The sequence below is a fragment of the Leucopleurus acutus genome, assembly GCF_964270905.1.
Source record: "Leucopleurus acutus genome assembly, chromosome: 16".
Lineage (NCBI taxonomy): Eukaryota > Metazoa > Chordata > Mammalia > Artiodactyla > Delphinidae > Leucopleurus > Leucopleurus acutus.
The window spans coordinates 41959835-41978372 of NC_139158.1; the positions used below are offsets into that span (position 1 = coordinate 41959835).

Consider the following 18538-nt stretch of genomic DNA (forward strand, 5'->3'; position numbering starts at 1 on the left):
TCCTCCCACATATAACCCTTCCCAATAGCAATCTTACTCCTTTTTAGTCGGGAGGATCATAGCCCAGCCTCATAAAAACCTGCTGCAGACCCTGAAAGCACCAAAGGAGGAGGGAATGTCCTTCTCAGACTTGGGGGCCCTGGTGGACACTGTCAAGAGGAAGAAGGGGTTCAGACCAGCTCCTCTGGAGTAGGGAGTGACCCCCAATCCTCCTGCCCTCCATCCCCCACCCTCCCCAGGGCCAAGAGCCATCCCAGTGCTGCCTACACGTCTGCACGTAGATGAAGACGGTGTCATTTGCTATTTTACTCAGATTCCCTAGATACTGGCACTGAAGCACGATGCTCAAGATCACATGCCGGTGAAAGGGAAAAGGGGTGAGTGAAAAATTCAAGGCGAATGTGGCGACTTAATAAAACGTAATTTAGAAACAGTGAGAACAAGGAAAATAAATGAGTCAGACACAAGACAGAAAACACTGACAAGGAAAAATGTCATGAGTATGGCGCCTTTACTTAAGGGCTAATGAGATTTTGGTGATGCCACCTTTTCACAACTGCCTAGCTCCCCGCCCTCCTTCCCTCTTGCGTTAAGTACTTTGCAATAATGCCACGAACTATTCCCGCCCTCCATCCACTCCTTTAGAAAATGCCCACCCACACTGATCTGGGGCTGATCTCCCGACCTGCTGTGGACAACCTGTCATTAGAAGCCCGACGCAGCAGTGGCTGGAGAGCGTCGAGTAGTCTCTGGTTCAAAGAGACTGGGATTGACGTATACACACTACTATATACAAAATAGATAATTAATAAGGACCTACTGTAACAGCACAGAGAACTCTACTCAATACTCTGTAATAACCTGTATGGGAAAAGAATCTTAAAAGAGTGGATATATGTATAACTGATTCACTTTCCTGTACACCTGAAACTAACACAACATTGTAAATCAACTATACTCCAATAAAAAGTTAAAAAACAAAAACAAAGGAAATGAGGAAACTCATGGAACAGAGCAGGACCCAACCCCAGGCAACCTGCAGCCAGGGCAGTAGCACGCAGCAATGCAGATAGGTGAGGGAATAAAACAGATGCTTGTTGCCGTAAGGTCTCTGTAAGCCTGAGGTTTGGGATGGGTTGTCTTGCATCGTTGCTGTGAAAATGTTGGTGGGGAAGAAAAAGCAACTCATCACCAAGAAGTTTCACCGGCCATGAGAGCCGGCAAGCCCGTGAAGAGGTGCCCCAAGTACGACACATTGTCACCTCCGTCAAAGAAGGAAAAGGAGACAATATGGGTCCGAATAACAAGAGCTGCCAGCTGATACACACTTTCCTCAACAGAAAGTTTCTGCAACACTAACTAGAGTGCAGGCAGGGATTCCTTTTTCTGACACCAGCCAGTAGGTTTTAGAACCTCCTGTGTGCAATGCTGTTCCAAGGGCAGGTAACCGACCTGGAACTCACCTGGTGAGGAGATAAAGTCCTCATAATGAAGCCCTTTCAAGACTCAGCAGGTATTCGGGTCATAAGACAGCAGGTATGCTGACTATGCTTCAGTGGTAACTCAATACTTTTATGGTCATCATTATTATTAAAGAGAAATTCACATCTGAAAATGCAACTATGTGCAGACCTAAAACCGTCCTTGTGCTGATTACATGCAAATACAAAATCCTCGTGTGGATGGGGACGCTAACCTGCATGGCAGATGGAGGCTCCGGCTTCAGTGGCTACAGTCTACACCCGCCCACCCGCCCCCAGGACGCTCTCCAGAAGATTTCAGGGCCTGGCTCACTGTCTTTGCCCTCATAGCCAGCACTGATTTCCACATTTACACAGGTGATGCCCAACTTCCTTATCTCCACTGAGGTTGTCCTCCATGCCCCCTCCGCAACCTCTGCCCCCAGGCCCGCCCGGGCATCCCTCTAACCTCCCTGCCTCCCAATTCTGAACCCATTCTCCCTACCTCCCCTGCTCCCTCCTTCTGGAAACCTAATTCCAACAACTCTTCGACCTTCCTGGGTCCTTCAATCCAATGATCTCACCACTCTGTCATGATCTATGACCCCTCTGAAGTCTTCATTTCTTTTTTTCTTCCTAATTTGGTTTACACGATCCATCTTTTTAATCAGCCCTCTCATTGTCCCTCAATCACCTCCCTTCCCCCTACATCATATTCACTCCATAAAACCCCAGTCAGGGCTTCCCTGGTGGCACAGTGGTTGAGAGTCCGCCTGCCGATGCAGGGGACACGGGTTCGTGCCCCGGTCCGGGAGGATCCCACATGCCGCGGAGCGACTAGGCCTGTGAGCCATGGCCGCTGAGCCTGCGCATCCAGAGACTGTGCTCCGCAACGGGAGGGGCCCCAACAGTGAGAGGCCCGCGTACCGCAAAAAAAAAAAAAAAAAAAAAACCAGTCAGTTTCACCCTTAATTCAACCGAAAGTATTTATTTGAGCACAGGTCATGTGCCAGATAGCAAAGATTTTTTTAAGTTGTTGGTTTAAGTACTGAATAGATGTGAAAGAATATGTTTTGTACATGTGCAACTGATGCTGTATAATAAAACAGGCACTTTAAACCCACTCACCAACTCAACCAAGCATCCCCCCAGCCCCCACTTTACGGGGCTCCACACTATTCATCCAGTTCTCAGCCCTCTCTGGGCCAATAGCTGGTGCACATGTACCTCTGCGCCCAAGCGCCACGGAAGGAAGAGGAGCCTAGAACGCCGACATAATACTTTTGGAAGCACTTGGAGGCCTAAACCACATATTCCTGTTTGTAGGAAATGAAATGAACTCACATTTTAGCTCTGCTGATAACTGTGTTTCCTACATACATTATTACAGCCATGTTGGACTGTTCTATCTCTGTAGAATTTAAACTGAAAGCGAGAGTGGCCTGGAGCAAACGCTCCCGGTTTCCCTCCTGCCCCCTCGCCCAGCCACTCCCACGGCAGACCCTTCCTCTTCCTAATGGAGCCCCTGTTTGTTCAGGGACCATCCACCCCGCAAATCCGTGTGCCCTTCGTGGGGGTGGGACCTGATGCTGCTGAGCCAATTACTGTGGCATTGGTCCCCTGCCAGCTATGAGTTTAGACTCAAGCCTGTAACCCAGTGCTGGAAAACATGCAAGGGGAAGAATTCTGGTGGAGACGCCTGGAAACGGGTCATTGTTCTTAAAGGGACACAAAGCAGAAGTGCTTCTTTCTTCCTGCCTCTGGACGCTGTTCCGTCTGGGTGCGATGCCTGCAGTTCATTTTGCCACTGAGGGGACAAACCTCTGCCATGCAGAGGACACTAAAGAGGGCAAAGCAGGGAGGGGAGAGCGTGCAGATGGGCACGTCACTGAGCTGCCGTGCCAGCTGGCTCGGGGGGCCACCTGCTTTGGGACCGCTTTCTATAGGAGACAAAATTCTTCATCATTTATGTTTATATTTGGGTTTTCTGTTACCTATATCCAAAAACATCCTTGTAGATACTGAAGTAAAATCCGACAGTAGAACAGGAAACAAATCCTAGTATAAGTGAAAGGTTGTAGAAGTTATATTCATCCCACTTCGTTTCCTAAGATGTATTATTTTCATTTCTTTATACCTATATGGTAGGTAGGTGCAGAAAGTAAAATTCTTAGAAGTCAGAAAGATGTTAACACTTTGTTATCCTGGATTGATAGTCCCCATGTAAAAGTGATTCTGATGACGATATACTCCACGTACCCAGAGCTCTAATTTTTAAAAGTAGAGCTACTTTTATCTTAAACATTTTTGACACACCTGTCTCAAAAGCAGGACTCAAACATTATTTTTAACGGATATCAAGTGCCAACACAATAAAACAAAATATATACACCAATGAAATATAATGTTCAAATCTAATGTGTTTTATATACATGTATTTTTTTTTTTTTTTTTTTTTTTTTGCAATACGAGGGCCACTGTTGTGGCCTCTCCCGTTGCGGAGCACAGGCTCCGGATGCGCAGGCTCAGTGGCCATGGCTCAGGGGCCCAGCCGCTCCGCGGCATGTGGGATCCTCCCGGACCGGGGCACGAACCCGTGTCCCCTGCATCGGCAGGCGGACTCTCAACCACTGCGCCACCAGGGAAGCCCATATACATGTATTTTTTATGAAGTATAGTTGATGTACAGTATTATGTTACAGGTATACAATATAGTATTTCACAGCTTTTAAAGGTTACACTTTATTATAAAATATTGGCTACATTCCCTGTGTTGTACAATATATCCTTGTAGTTTAATTTATACATAACAGTTTATATTTTCATATATCTATTTCTTTTGTAGGAATCAAGTTTCATCCGATTTTTTTTTTTTTTTTTTTTTTTTTTTTGCGGTACGTGGGCCTCTCACTGTTGTGGCCTCTCCCGTTGCGGAGCACAGGCTCCGGACGCGCAGGCTCAGTGGGCCCATGGGCCCAGCCACTCCGCGGCATGTGGGATCCTCCCAGACCAGGGCACGAACCCGTATCCCCTGCATCGGCAGGCGGACTCTCAACCACTGCGCCACCAGGGAAGCCCTCATCCGATTTTTTAAGGCGATGCATAACTACTTCTACTTTTCTTGATCTGAATTGGCCTATATTACAGTCAAAACCACTCACTAGGGAAAGAGTTGGAGATAGAAATAGATAAAACAGGAGCTAAATGGTAACCTCTCCCGCTCCATTTCTAACAAGTAAGGCAGCAGAAAAGTGGTGCTGAGGGCAGAGAGCCGTCTTACTTACGTCAAATAATTATTATTAATAAGCATAATAACGGCTTACAAAAGGGCTTTGTATATATTAACTCAATTAAACCTCCAACAGCCCTAGGAAGCAGGTACTGTCCCACCACCAGGTGAGGGTCAGAGAGGTTACGTCCCCGCCAGGACTCGAACCCAGGCAGTCCGGTTCCCGCACCGCTTACCTAAGTACATCTAACGTTAGCTGAAAGTGATGGAGGAGGGGCAGGGAAGTACACCTGGAAACACAAGGTTTTTAAGTCCATAAGAGAGAGCTGGTAGAAGTCCCGGAACTAAATAGATACTAAACCCAGGGAGGACCCCGAAGTTGGTTTATTTAGGACACCAGAGCCAGCTTGCAAGGGGAATGGCCTTCCTCCATGATAGGTTAAAAGGGCGGCCTTTCTATGAAGCTAATTCCGCAGAGACTGAGACGGCCCTCCCCAAGGAGCTCTCTTTACTTCCAGAAAATCATCCCACTGTCCCCTGCCGCATCAGCAGCTGCAACACCGTCAGCCCCACTCATCCTCATATAAGAAACCAAAGGCCCCTCTGGCCACCGGGCAGTCACCCTGCTCCCCCCAAGCCAGGGTCTGCTGACAGCATGGAAGGGCCTGGCACTGCCAACCTGAAGAATGGGCAGTGGATAATTTGTTGCGTGAGTCCAGTGGGACCCGATAGGGCCATTTAAGTATCATGTAAGCCTTCACTTACTCATGTGAAAAATGTCCAAGGCGTGTTAGGTCAAAAATACAGTGTCAGCCCACGTATAACAACTATTCATGTAAGACTGTGTTTATGTGTGTACCCACAAGACACAGAGAGAGAGGTTGCACGTAAGCAACAACAAGAACAGAAAGCATGTTTACCAAAATTTTAACAATGGTTATCAGAGGACTGCAGAATGTGAAGAGCTTTTTCATACTTAAATTATTTTTTGCTTATTCATATTATTCAAATGTTTATAATGAGTATGTAAAATTTTATAACCAGAAAACAACTACTATTTTTCAGAAAAAACTATCATTCATTTCAGAAAAAAAAAAGCTGCCAGAGTATTTAGAAAGAACTTGTTTTCAAAGCCTGACTATGTACCATAAAAAAGAACAGCAGACATGACATTGGCCATAGTTTCCTCCAAACGTGTCTTACTTTTGAACCTTGAAGAACATTGAAGACCTAAACAATACGTACAGTAGTATCTTTGCCAAGACTAAAATGCCCTAAAAACAGAAAATAATTTAAATTTCCTCTGCCCAACATTGGCGTTAGACCTCTTCTGTAATAACACGTACGTTGTACATAATGCCTTGTAATGATCTAGGTGTAGAGGACTTCTGCTGTCTTTAGAGAAAGCTATGTTTCTCCAACTGTCATTTACTGGAAAGGGTAGAAAAATGATATGGTCGGGCAGGAAGAAACGGTCTCTGTCCAGCCACTCAACAGCTTGAACTGAATAGGAACAAGCAAAGGTGTGACACCTCTGAATGCAAAAAGGTGATGAAATTTCCAATCACCGGCAGGTTCACTTACAAGACCTGGTGGCCTTAGCACACGTCAAGTCCTGTTTAAACCTGGACTGATCACCGACCGCGGAGCAGACTCCCCTTCGGCGCACGCTCAGCAGCAACACCAGGTCCTAGAAACCACACGTCTTTTCAATTAACACTGAGCCAAAGACCAAGACTCCCTCAGTCCTTTGCATTAAGAAACAACCTAGAGGGAGTCCCGTGGTGGTCTAGTGGTTAGGATTCGGGCTTTCACTACCTAAGGCCCAGGTTCAATCCCGGGTCAGGGAACTGAGATCCTCCAAGCTGTGGGGCGTAGCCAAAACAAACAAAATTTATTTTGAAATGGCTCAAGTTCTTAAAAAAAGAAACACAACTTAGAGCACAAACAGCGTTCTAATTTAGCAGGTACCTGAAACTGAGCGCGTCTGCTGCCCTTCTTCCCATTCAGAGACTGATTAACATCGCACTGACCCATCAACGTTTTCCTGTGCTCATTCATTTTCAGCCACTGGCGGATCTCCATTTCTTGTCAGCATCAGGGCACTTTCAACGATACCTACTCTTTGGCTCTTACTAGAATTTGGGGCGACGTAGTAAGCGCATCTACACACTATCACAAGCTCGGTCTGCTGTGTGGCCCCATCTCACGTCTGGCACACTCAAGCATTCCTGCCCCACTGGCCACGGTGGTCCTGGCCTGTCTCCTTATCAGGACCCACTGCTGCAACAAGGAAGGACCAGCCACGTGTGCCAGCTAGGGCTCCCCGGCCACGGCTGGCTTCTCCTCTCCAGCACTGCTTCTTTCTCTCCCCTCTTCTCTTTTCTGTCTGCAGTCACTGTTCCGTTTGGGGGCAAAGGCCATCTCCCTAGGTGTCATTTCTTCATTTGTGACTTATGTATACACATACATTTTGAACATCTATTTATTATAATTTTTCCTATTAATATGTGGGAGCTCTTTATGTTTGGGGGATATAACTATTTCCTCTCCTCTAAGTTTCAAGTTATTTTTCCAGTTCATTATTTACTTTTTACTTCAGTTAAAGATGATATGTTTGTATATGTATTTATTTTAGGAGCAGGAAGAAAGGAGTGGAACCATTCTCTCAAAAGTAAGTATCTGCAATATGACACATGCACACACATACACACACATGCATACACACACGTGCACACACATACACAGAAAGACTATGTAATACTTTACTCCCACTCTGGGAGCTCAGCGTAAGCTCTACTCTACCAAGCCTCTCTGGCCCAAACACATCCTCATCTTATCAGATACAGAATCCATGGAATAAAGAGGTTTACACTGCCGGCACCGGAAATATGACCAGACAGAATGAAAATACGCTAACCCCTTTAGAAAGCTGTAAGGAAGCAACATGTGTCCTCAGCTCCCCTCTCTTCCATGCAGTCCTGAAAATGCTATCAAGATTTCACTGGAAGAATGTTCACCACTAGTTATAATAGGTCCTTTTCGGGGGATGGTAATTCAGTTTTGGTTTTTGTAAATTTAAAATTTGACAACAGTGACTCTCCCATTTTGTTTCCATGAAAAAATATCTGGGGTACTTGCCTAAGCCTCACCCAAGCCTGTCCTTACCCACAGCCCTCTGGCCCCGCTGGCCCTCAGCCTCCACCCCAGTCAAGGTTTCCCCAACCTCTTCTCCCTTTTGTCCACAGAAATTGTCCTTTCTTAAAGCTCTTCCCCTTGGATCCAGGGGGTGGGTCTGACAGTGCACGCACACATGGGAGGAGAGAGGGCTCTGTCAGGAGAACTTAATTCGTGGTCTTGAATCTTTTTTTTTTTCTCTGGCTGTGCCACGCGCCATATAGCATCTTAGTTCCCCAACCAGGGATTGAACCCACGCCCCCTGCACTGGAAGCGCAGAGTCTTAGCCACTGGACCGCCAGGGAAGTCCCTTGAATCATTACTTTAATGATGGGAACTTCTGGCTGGGGTAGGAAGGCTTCTAGAAATTTTTCTAAACATCCATACCGGTGGCCGCTACTCTCCCCCAGACTGAGATCCATCTATGTGGAAATCACATTCTTGGTTTTTCAGAAGGCAAGCTCAGGCGTGCCCAGTGCTGTGTACAATGCCTGGCACATGGTTGGGGTTGGATAAAAAATAACTGTTAAACGAATAAAGGGACTCTGGAGCCAGCTGCCTGGGTTCAAATCCTGACTCTGTCACTTACTAGCTGTGCAACCGTAGGCAACGTTCTCAACTTCTCTGGGTCTTATTGGTAAAATGGGGATAATAACATTCCCTATCCCACTTGGGAGAGGATTAAATGCATTAACACATGTGAAGTGTTTTTGCGGTACTTGGCACATGGAAAGCACTGATTAAATGCTACTTATTATTATTACAAATAAGAAAGTATGTCACCAAAAGGAATCAAGATGTACAAAAAGCTGCTGGTGTTCTCAACGTTATTTAGTATCAATATCACTTAGTGAGAGAGATCAGGCAGAACACAGATAAGTAGAATACAAAACCAAAGGCTATAAATGCCAAATGGAAGGCACAAAATGCTATGGGAATTCTGAGGAAAGATCGTTCCAGCGAAAAGGGACGAAGACACTTTGTGTGAAGATGTAATATACCTCTGCCGGCTCCTGGAAGAATTTTACATGACAGGTTGGATGACACCTCTGGGAAAAGGGACGGCGGATTAGTTTGGGTTCTCCGAACCAAGACAGGAGTGGACACGCAGGAGGTTTATTAAGGGAGCTGTCTGTGAAGGATGAAGGGGAGGACCTGAGAAGGGAGGTCTGACCCGTGCACAGAAGAGGGGAGGGGAGGAGGGCTGAGGAGGAAGAGGCAGCACAGGTCTGAAAAGCTGCCGGCCAGGCCAACAGGGAGCCCTTGAGACAAAGTCTCCCTTCAGAGGCATCTGGGTCTCAAAGGAACGGCCACATCAGTACCCCCACGTGTTCAGTAACTGGCTGGGAGGAGCCCAGGAGGAGCTCAGCTTTGGCTACACAGTGGTGGTGAATCCAAGGGCAGCATTGGGAGCAACGGCCAGTGGCGCTCCCCGGAGCACAGCTGATCTGAATGCTCACCCTCGCAGCTCCCACAGCTGGGCACAAGCATCGTCCCTAGTACCTCCTGTGTCCTTGAAAGCCAGGTTGAGCCTCAATAAATAAATGACATCACTGAAACTCAAACACAAGACATCAACGGGTTCCTTATCTTTTTCAAAAGGGATTTTTTTTTAACTAAACCACAGTTGCAAAAACAAAATCAAAGTACATATTTACTGTTAAAGATTACAACTACTTTTAAAATAGTGTTCAGTATCTTTCAGACGTGGTTTCAGTTTCTAAAACAACATAAAGGACATAAAATCGTTATGAAACATCTCTTTGCTAAATATCAAAGTTAAAATTCTGGAATGAGGATTCAGAACTAATGCAGAAACAAAGCTCTGCTAAGAACCTAGAGGGTAATAAATCCTTAAGACAGCAATTTGATCAAATGAGAATATGAGGAAACATTTGCAAAAGTGTGAAGTGCTACATGAATGTGAGCTATGGATACAGTCAAGTTACGTCTTAGGTGGGGTTAAGTCACGTGAAAGGTAAAAATGGAGAAAATCACAATTACCCTTAAACATGAGAGGCACACCCAGCAGGGAAGATGTTCCCACAGTGACAGACATGAAGGAAAGAAGGCCTCTGAGGACACAGCGAAGTCTCTTGTCCCTCCTCATGCCGCCATGCAGGCACGTGGTCGCTGGGTGGAAGGGCAGGCAGCATCCACATCACTTAAACTGTGCCCATTTTATTTACATAGATACACATCATATATATCTATATTTATATATATATAAATATATATACACATACACACACACAGACCCATCCATCCTCGATCTGTAATTTCCCAGTCTCTTCCTGGTATATTAATGTGTACTCTTCCCATTGCAAGGCCCAGAAATCTTATATGACTCAAGCCGGCTAGAGCAAAAACAGGGTGCTCCAGGCTCCTACAACTGAGAAGCTCGGGGTGGGGATGGCGTAGACAGGGCTGAGCCCCTCAGCTCACACAGGGTCCACGGACACTCCTCACTCCCCATCTCTCCGCTCTGCTTCCCTCTGACTGTGAATTCAATTTGAGGTGTGTGCTCCCCACATGGAGGGAAAGATGAACACTGGCAGCCCAGGCTACATCCTCCTGGTCTGTAATCCGAATGGATGGGAGCTCTCACCCGCCAGGAATCCATGTTTCAAACCTCAGGGAGACTGGGACTCCTGGACTATCACCGAGGGAGGGCACTGGATTTGGTGGCTCCTCTGCTTAAAACTCTTCCCTGGATTCCAAACGTCCAACCATGGCACAGGGTAAAGGACAGTGTGCACTTAGCCATGTGGTGGCCACACCATCACCTCTGCACAAGCTCCTCTCTCGGCAGTCCCCTTGCCCCCAGCCTGCCCACCTGGGAAACCCGTGTTGATTACTCCAGACCCACCTCAACCCCGCACCCCTAAGGAAGCACTGGCAGCCTCTCCAAGGGGCCCTTCTGCTGTGCCTCCTCTACACCTGCAGCCACCTGTACAGTCCCACCCACCACACGCACTCCCCAACCCCTACCCCATCCCCACACCCCAGCACTAACATCCTCGTGGTAAATGCAGCTGTTTATCTGTCTGTCTCCCCTACCGAACAGTAAATCCTGGGCTTGTGCCTTATTGATCTCTGAAGACACAGCCCTACCAAGCAGACACACACACACACACACACCACACACACACACACACACACACTCACGCATATACGGACTCGAAAAAATGTACGTGAAACTGAATTTTTTAAAAATCCAAGAACAAGATAGTTGCTTACTACATTTATATATTAATTATTCTTGATTTTACAGTAGAGTAACATATTCCTTCCTTTAAAAATAATTTTAAAATTTAAATTGAATCAATTTGCTATTTTGAAAGCAATAAACTGTTCTCCAGTTTCATCTGTGGCACTTAGTTTAGAGACCAAAGATCAGTGCTCTAAACAGCTAGTAAAAGTATTTATGTCCATCTGCAAATAAAGCACTTACAAACAAAATAAAAATACAAATTATAAAAGTTTACATCAAAATATTCCAGACCTACCAATTATCTCTCTTCCCAGAATAAAAGGTCAAAGGCAACCTTTTCTAGTTATCTCAAACAAAACACCTGAGCTCAGTCAGACTTTTATCCTAGGTCCACCTTTCTCACTTCAGAAGGCTAGACAATTTCAAGCACTAGGAGCAGGGATGGCGTATTTGTTGACATATATGTGTCCAAAGTTCATTTTACATTCCAGAAGTTACAGATATAAAATGTTAGTAACCGGTGAAAAATGAGCAAAGGGAGCATTAGCGCAAAATCGCTTTAATTAAGACAAGGTCAACTGAGAGAAACCATCCCAAGACTGTCTGAAGGGCCTGGAGTTATACCCCCAGCTTTGCTCTGGTTGCAGAATGTCCATGTGGCACTAATGTCCATGCAAATATTTTACCACCTGTAAGGCCTGCCAAGGGCACGGAGAGGCCAGTGAACACGAAAACACAGAAGGAGTCTTTTTATCTTCTGCCATGTTCAAGTCAAATATGGCCTCAAGTCTCCCTAGAAGAATACGGCAAAGCAGACTAGGCAGAGAGCAGCAAAACTCAAAGCAACATTTCTGGGAGACGCGCAAAAACTGCTTGGCTTCTGTTTACAAGTTAACATTCACTCTGGTGGGTAAATATATTTTCTGGTATGTAAATATGCTTGCGTCAGGTAACTAGCAAAAGCTCGACACGGGCTGTATAATCCTATGACCCCCAGCTCTGCCCCTTAGAGACAGGGAGCTGGCAGACAAGGAGCCCACCTCCGGGAGCCTCAGTCTCCCCATCTCGAGGTCGGGGGTGGGAACACTACCTTCATCACAGGTTGTAGGACGATCCAGTGAGATCACGATGCTAATAATCATGCCATAGCTTTCTAACCCCTCATTAAGCGCCAGACCCCACATCCAGCACCTCCCAGACAGTTCCATTTGTATCTCACCTTCTTCTCAAACTCAACACACATCAGCACCAAACTCATCTTGCTCTGTCGTTAGCCAGAGTCTCCTCCCAACTCTTCTGGCTCTATCCAAGACACCTCCACTCCCCCAAATACCTAACACCAATTATCAAATTCTAACAATGCGGTTTATTGCTAGTCAGATTGCAAAGGAAGTGGCCGCCTCAACCCTCGCTGCCTGCAGGGCAATGGGAGCGACACTGAGGACAGCACTGTGGGACAGCACTGTGGGTCGAGGCAGAAACGCAGCAGTCTGACCTCCATGGAATCTAATCCAAGAAAATAATGCAAAATGCAGGAGAAGCCGCCTCCCAAGATGTTCAGAGTAGTTATTATTTACACCAGAGAAAGAAAGAAAAAGAGAGAAAACGCGAGAGAGGAAAAAAAGAGGGAGAGATGAAGGAAGGAAACTATTTAACTACCCAAGAAATGGTAAGCTAAATTATGGTACATCGCCTCAACAAACATCTGTAGTTAATAAAAATAAAAGGAACAAAACATGGGGAAATGCTAAAAGTAAGCTTAAAAGGCAACGTTTAAAATTGTAAGTGAACTTGTCCCTACTTAAAGCAACAGATGCACAAAAGGAAACATGTCAAAATGTTGAGTTTTGCTCTATGGGCATACAGAGCCTCTGTGAGCAACTGTTCTCTCCTCTCTGGTTCCAGATATTTGGTCTGAACCCTGGTGTCACTAGATTTGACTGGCCTGTGGCCCCTGACCCCAAACCTCTTCTCCTTCAGATTAATCACTCCTCGCCCAGCTTCTGCAAACCTCATGTTCATTCCTCCCTGAGAATCGCTTGTCCTGCCGCAGGGTCCTTCGTGGCCCCGCCCCTCCTCTCCAGGCCCCAGCCCCTGTCTGTTCCTTCGTCACCAGTCTTCTCAGTGTCTCCCTGCCTTCCCACTGGCCCCGTCCATTTATCCTGGCCCTGCCAGCAGAGAGGCAGTGCTTGAATATTACCATTTGACCTGCTAAGAATTCTCCAGTGGGCCCTCTCACCTGCAGGATAAGATCTGAGCTTCTAACTGCGGCAAACAAGGCCCTTTCTGATCTGGCCCCAACCTGCCTCAGCTCCTACCGGTCAGGCCACCTCTCCTCCCCTCCCCCATGACCCCGAAGTCCAACTCGCTGTCCTGCCCTTACCCCTGGCCTACACACCACTTTGGTGACTGCTCTGACACCGTGGACGCCCTCAGGGCCAGGGTTCCAGCACCCAATCCTCAGTGCCCGAGGTTCCTCAACCTCCCGCATCATCACTGTGTATTTCCACCACCAGTTCCTCCCCACCTCGGCCCGAAATCCTCTCCCCCTCGACTCTCCCCAAGTCTAACCCTGCTCTGTCCAGCATGCCGCGCTGGCTACCTGTGGCTCCTGAGCTCTTGAAATGCCACTGGCCCGACCGGAGACGTGCTGCACACGTACAGTACACATGGGATTTCAAAGACTTGCTATCAAAAAATGATGGAAAAAACTGAACATTTTACTTTCATTACCTGTTGATATAACACGTATTAGATGTATGGGGTTAAAAATATATAGATATTAGTAAAATTAATTTCACCTGTTTCTTTTTACTTTTTTAGATGTGGCTACCAGAGCATTTTTAATCACACCTGTGGCTGACATCTGTTTCTATTGGACAGAACAAGTCTAATCATTCTTCAGGGTCTCCTTCAAGATGCCCCTATCTTTGTCCTTAATGATCTTTTCTGCCCCTAGAAATCCTATACTGGAGTCCACCGTATATAAGCCACTATCTAACTACATAACACACTACGTGCTTACTGGTATTTTACATCTATTCTTCCTGCCACATCAATGCCATTTCTAAATCCTATTTTGGGACTCACAGTAGGCACTCAACTTGTAATTAGACATGGAATCTTTGCTGCAGCAAGACAGCAGTTTACAGAATGTTTTTTTAGTTTTGTTTTGTTTACTTATTTATTTTCCCAAGGATGATTTCAACAATGTAAGGAGACCTGGGAGTCAGGGGACCTATCAGCTCTTTGTTCTTCCTCTAAATTACATAATACATACACAACGTTGAGTGCATGGCTTGGCCCCCAGTAAGCCCTGCCTGTGTCTCAGTTTCCCCTCCCCCTTTACAATAAAGTTAAGGGCTTCCCTGGTGGCACAGTGGTTGAGAGTCCGCCTGCTGAGGCAGGGGACACGGGTTCGTGCCCTGGTCCGGGAAGATCCCACATGCCGCGGAGCGGCTAGGCCCGTGAGCCATGGCCGCTGAGCCTGTGCTCCACAACGGGAGAGGCCACAACAGTGAGAGGTCCGCGTACCGCAAAAAAATAAAATTAAATTAAATTAAAATTAAATAAAATAAAGTTAATAATACCAGGCCAATCTACAATATATAGGCAGGTCAAAGTAGCTAAGCAGGTTCTAACTGGAGTCATTACCACGATATGAAGAAATACTCTACTTTTCACAGCTAACTGTATCTTTCTCAGCCAGCTGTCTTAAATACAGACTAATTTTTATGAAGAGGGAGCAAATCCATCACAATTATTAAAATAAGAAAGGAGAAGGGACAACCTATCAAAACGCTTGTCCCATCCTACTAACGACAGGAAAACAGTAATAACAGAAGAAACTGTTACATGTCCACTCCAAGCTGAAGTAGCTTATACATCACACTCACAATAACCTTTATGAGGCAGACATCACCATACCCATTTACAGAGTAAAGAAACTGAGATTCAAAGACAGGCTGAGTAATTGGTCCAAAGTCATGCAGCTGCAGGCTACAAATCCAGGTCAAGTGCTATTAACTTTGTATGTAAAAAATAACATCGTTATTATCACTGGAAAATATATGAAAAGCAAGAGTATTATCAAAATATACAAATAAAAATACAATAATAATTTCTATTCATTTCCTTCAAATAGTTTCTTTTTTTTTTTGCAAATATACTTTTTTTTCTCCCAGTTTTATGGAGACATAACTGACATGTAGCACTGTATAAGTTTAAGGTGCACAGCATAATGATTTGACTTACATACACCATGAAATGATTATCACAGAAAGTTTAGTGAACATCCATCATCTCGTATAGATACAAAACGAATGAAATAGGAAAAAAAATGTTTTTTCTTGGGATGAGAATGCTTAGGATTTACTCTTTTAACAACTTCCATATGCAACATACAGGAGTGTTAATTACAGTTACCATGCTGTACATTACATTCCTAGGACTTATTTTATAACTGGAAGTGTGTACCTTTTGACTAACTTCATCCAATCATCCCCCCACACCCTGCCTCTGGTAACCACAAATCTGGTCTCTTCTTCTTTTTCTTTTTAATTTTTATTTGTGTATGGTTGATTTACAATGTTGTGTTAGTTTCTGCTGTACAGCAAAATGAATCAGTTATACATATACATATATATATATCCCCTCTTTTTTAGATTCTTTTCCCATATAAGTCATTCCAGAGTATTGAGTAGAGTTCCCTGTGCTATACAGTAGGTCCTCATTAGTTATCTATTCTACATATAGTAGTGTGTATATGTCAACCCCAATTCAAATAGTTTCTTGATCTTGGCTAAATCCTATTTTTCAGATGAAAAGGACTTTTTTCCTAGTAGACTTTTCCTTAAAGTAGCAAACCAGTAGGATATGCGACGTGGTGGGACTAGTACATTGCTGTACTATTTTTCTTTAAAGCCTTTCAACCACAGTCGTAAGTGAAAGTTTACATGAAACCTTATGAACTAGAACTCCTCAGACACATTTACAAAAATCTAGTACCTACAGATAAGATTACAGTAATAAATGAAGTAAACTGGGCCAGTCCACCAGCGATGCATCAACAAAAACCAACATACATAAGGAAATATCACAGAGCCTCTCCACGCTGCAAAACTGAGGTCAGATGGCTCAATGAAAGGACAAAAGAAAGTTCCTCAAAATAAGACACACATCTTCAACTGAAACCACAGAGCCTTGAAAACTAACTACTTTCTCAGAACAGTAACAATGTACTGTGTGTCTGTAAGAAAACGAACATCTAGGTTTAATTGCGTCTGCCTTTGCAAAATGTAGCCAACTTAATCCTGTAGACTTGGACAGAACAAAAGTTCAAGCTCTCTACCACAGAAAAAGTCCCCAAGTATCAACTGCTTTAAAATACCACTCTACTCTCCTTTATCAAAAAATGTCCCTGCAGGAGGTGTTAATCAGTCACTACTAAGAACCCCACACAATGCGTCCTGTGTGCTCCTGGTATTTTAGTACAGGAAGTAGAAAGTTCAGTTTACCAAGAACACCAAATTTCACTTTCAAAAGTCTTGAAAACTAATCCCTCTAACAGTACTTAATTTACATTTCATTCCAAGCTGACCCAGACGGGCGGAATCTCAAGGAATCCGAGAATGTAAAAAACTTCACCTGGCAAAACCAGGTGTGTGGATTTGTTGTTTTCCTTAGAGGTACTTCACGGAGTATAAATAGAAATCATTTGCAAATTTTAATCTCATGAACAAGATCTTTATTTAAAATTCTCACCTATATGATGAATTCTGTTATACCATATTTCCTCAAGTGACAGACACATTAAGACTCTGTGCCCTAAATCAGGTGATTTTGCTCATTTTAAGAGTTAAAAAAAGACATCTAGAAGAAACATAAAGTATCTTTTTCTCAGCCCGCAAATAACACAAAGACAAGTCTGTCTATAGACAGCAAAGGTGTTTCCACCTTAAACACAAGTTAAGACTAAGGAGGTAAGAAGAGAAAACAAAACAGCATAGCAAACCAGCTACAGATCACAGGTGGCAGGGGAGAGGAAGCCTTGGGAACACTTCACACCCACAGGGGTGAGTTTCATCCCAGGTCAAGTGCAGGCCGACCTGGGCTCTGCAGAACCTCCACCCAGAGGGCTCATAAAAACGGAAGAAGGCACATAACCATCAGTGTCATCCTGACAATAAAGGAGAAGCAGCCTCCTTGAACCCAGGAAAGTCACCCCTCCCTCCAAGCAGACACGAGGAGCCCCCTTCACACCAAGAACACAAAGAAAATGAAGCAGCCAGACCCATGGGAAGAGAGACGGCACTTAAATTTAACCCGGGGCCACTTGGGGGCTCAGTCTGTTCGGGGATCGGACTCAAAAGTAAAAATAAAATTAAAGTGGGGGGGAGGAGGAGATGACAGTTCAATTAAGTCCGTGCTGGGACCACTTGGGGTCTCAGTCTACTTAGGGTCTCGGACTTAAAAATAAAAATTAAAAACTGGGAGGGAAGATGACAGTTCGATGTGTGCGTGAGAGGACCCCCGGGCGTCCAGGGTTTGCTGGGGAGGGGACCGTCCCGGCCGCGCCCGGCCCCGAGGCCACCCGGCGAGAATCTGGGGTAAGTTTACACTAGAGGGCGACGGGCAAGCCCGCGGGCCAGGCTGCCCGCTTCCCGGGAACAACGCCGGGGCCCGGGCAGAGGGTCTGCGCCCCCCGCCCCGCCATCCCGCCCCGACCCCCGCCCGCGCCGCGCCTCACCCAGCAGCGCCCGCAGGTGCTTCAGGCGGGTCAGCACGTCCTTCTTGGGGTCCAGCACCTTCTGCGTGGACTTCTTCACATCCCCGTGGCTCCTTCGGGAGAACATCCCGCCGCGGGGAGCCCGGGCCCCGCCGGCGGGGCAGGAGGCGCCTGCGCCGCGCGAGTCACCGCATAGGGTCAGGCCGGCGCGTGTCTCCCGGGCCGCCCGCCGCCGCCCGCCGCCGCCCGCCGCCGCTACGGCTGTGGCTCCAGGAAGGAGGGGCGGGCCTGGCCGGCGAGGGGCGGAGCAGGAAGGCGGTGTCGACGCTAAACCCATCGCCCCGCCCCACGGGAGGTGCCGTCCGGCCCCTGGGCGCAGCGCACGCGCGCGTCTTCTGGACCCGCCTCGCGGGGGCGCGCCCGGGCTCCGAGGAGGCGCCGCGAATCACAAAGAAGCGGGCTCCGCGCACACGCTGTACTCCAAGTCCCGGGATGCACCGCGACAGAGCCCTCCAATCAGGCTGGCGCGCTTTCGGCGCGATGAGAGTCAGTGGGCCGGCTCTGAGCACGTGCCCCCTCTCCGCCCCTCAGTGGGCCGCAAGTGCTCCTGGGAAAGGTAGTTCTCCAGGAGGCGAGACCCTGAGACCACATTTCCAGGGTCCCGGTCACTGGGCAGCATCCGCCCGCCCCCTACCCCAGGAGGCCCAAGGCTTCTGTATCTGTAGTCTCCG

At 46.4% G+C, this 18538-nt stretch overlaps 1 protein-coding gene across 5 annotated transcripts in view; it reads right to left on the reverse strand.

The window, feature by feature from the left end:
- Positions 1 to 18024, reverse strand: part of RALGAPA2 (Ral GTPase activating protein catalytic subunit alpha 2) — a 282250-nt gene extending 264226 nt beyond the window's left edge. For all 5 annotated transcript variants that reach the window (XM_082857547.1, XM_082857546.1, XM_082857550.1 and 2 more), the window contains exon 1: positions 17829 to 18024. In XM_082857547.1, coding sequence (XP_082713673.1) covers positions 17829 to 17934 — 106 coding nt within the window. In that variant the 5' untranslated portion in view covers positions 17935 to 18024. The remainder of the gene's footprint in view (positions 1 to 17828) is intronic.
- Between the last annotated feature and the right edge of the window lie 514 nt (positions 18025 to 18538).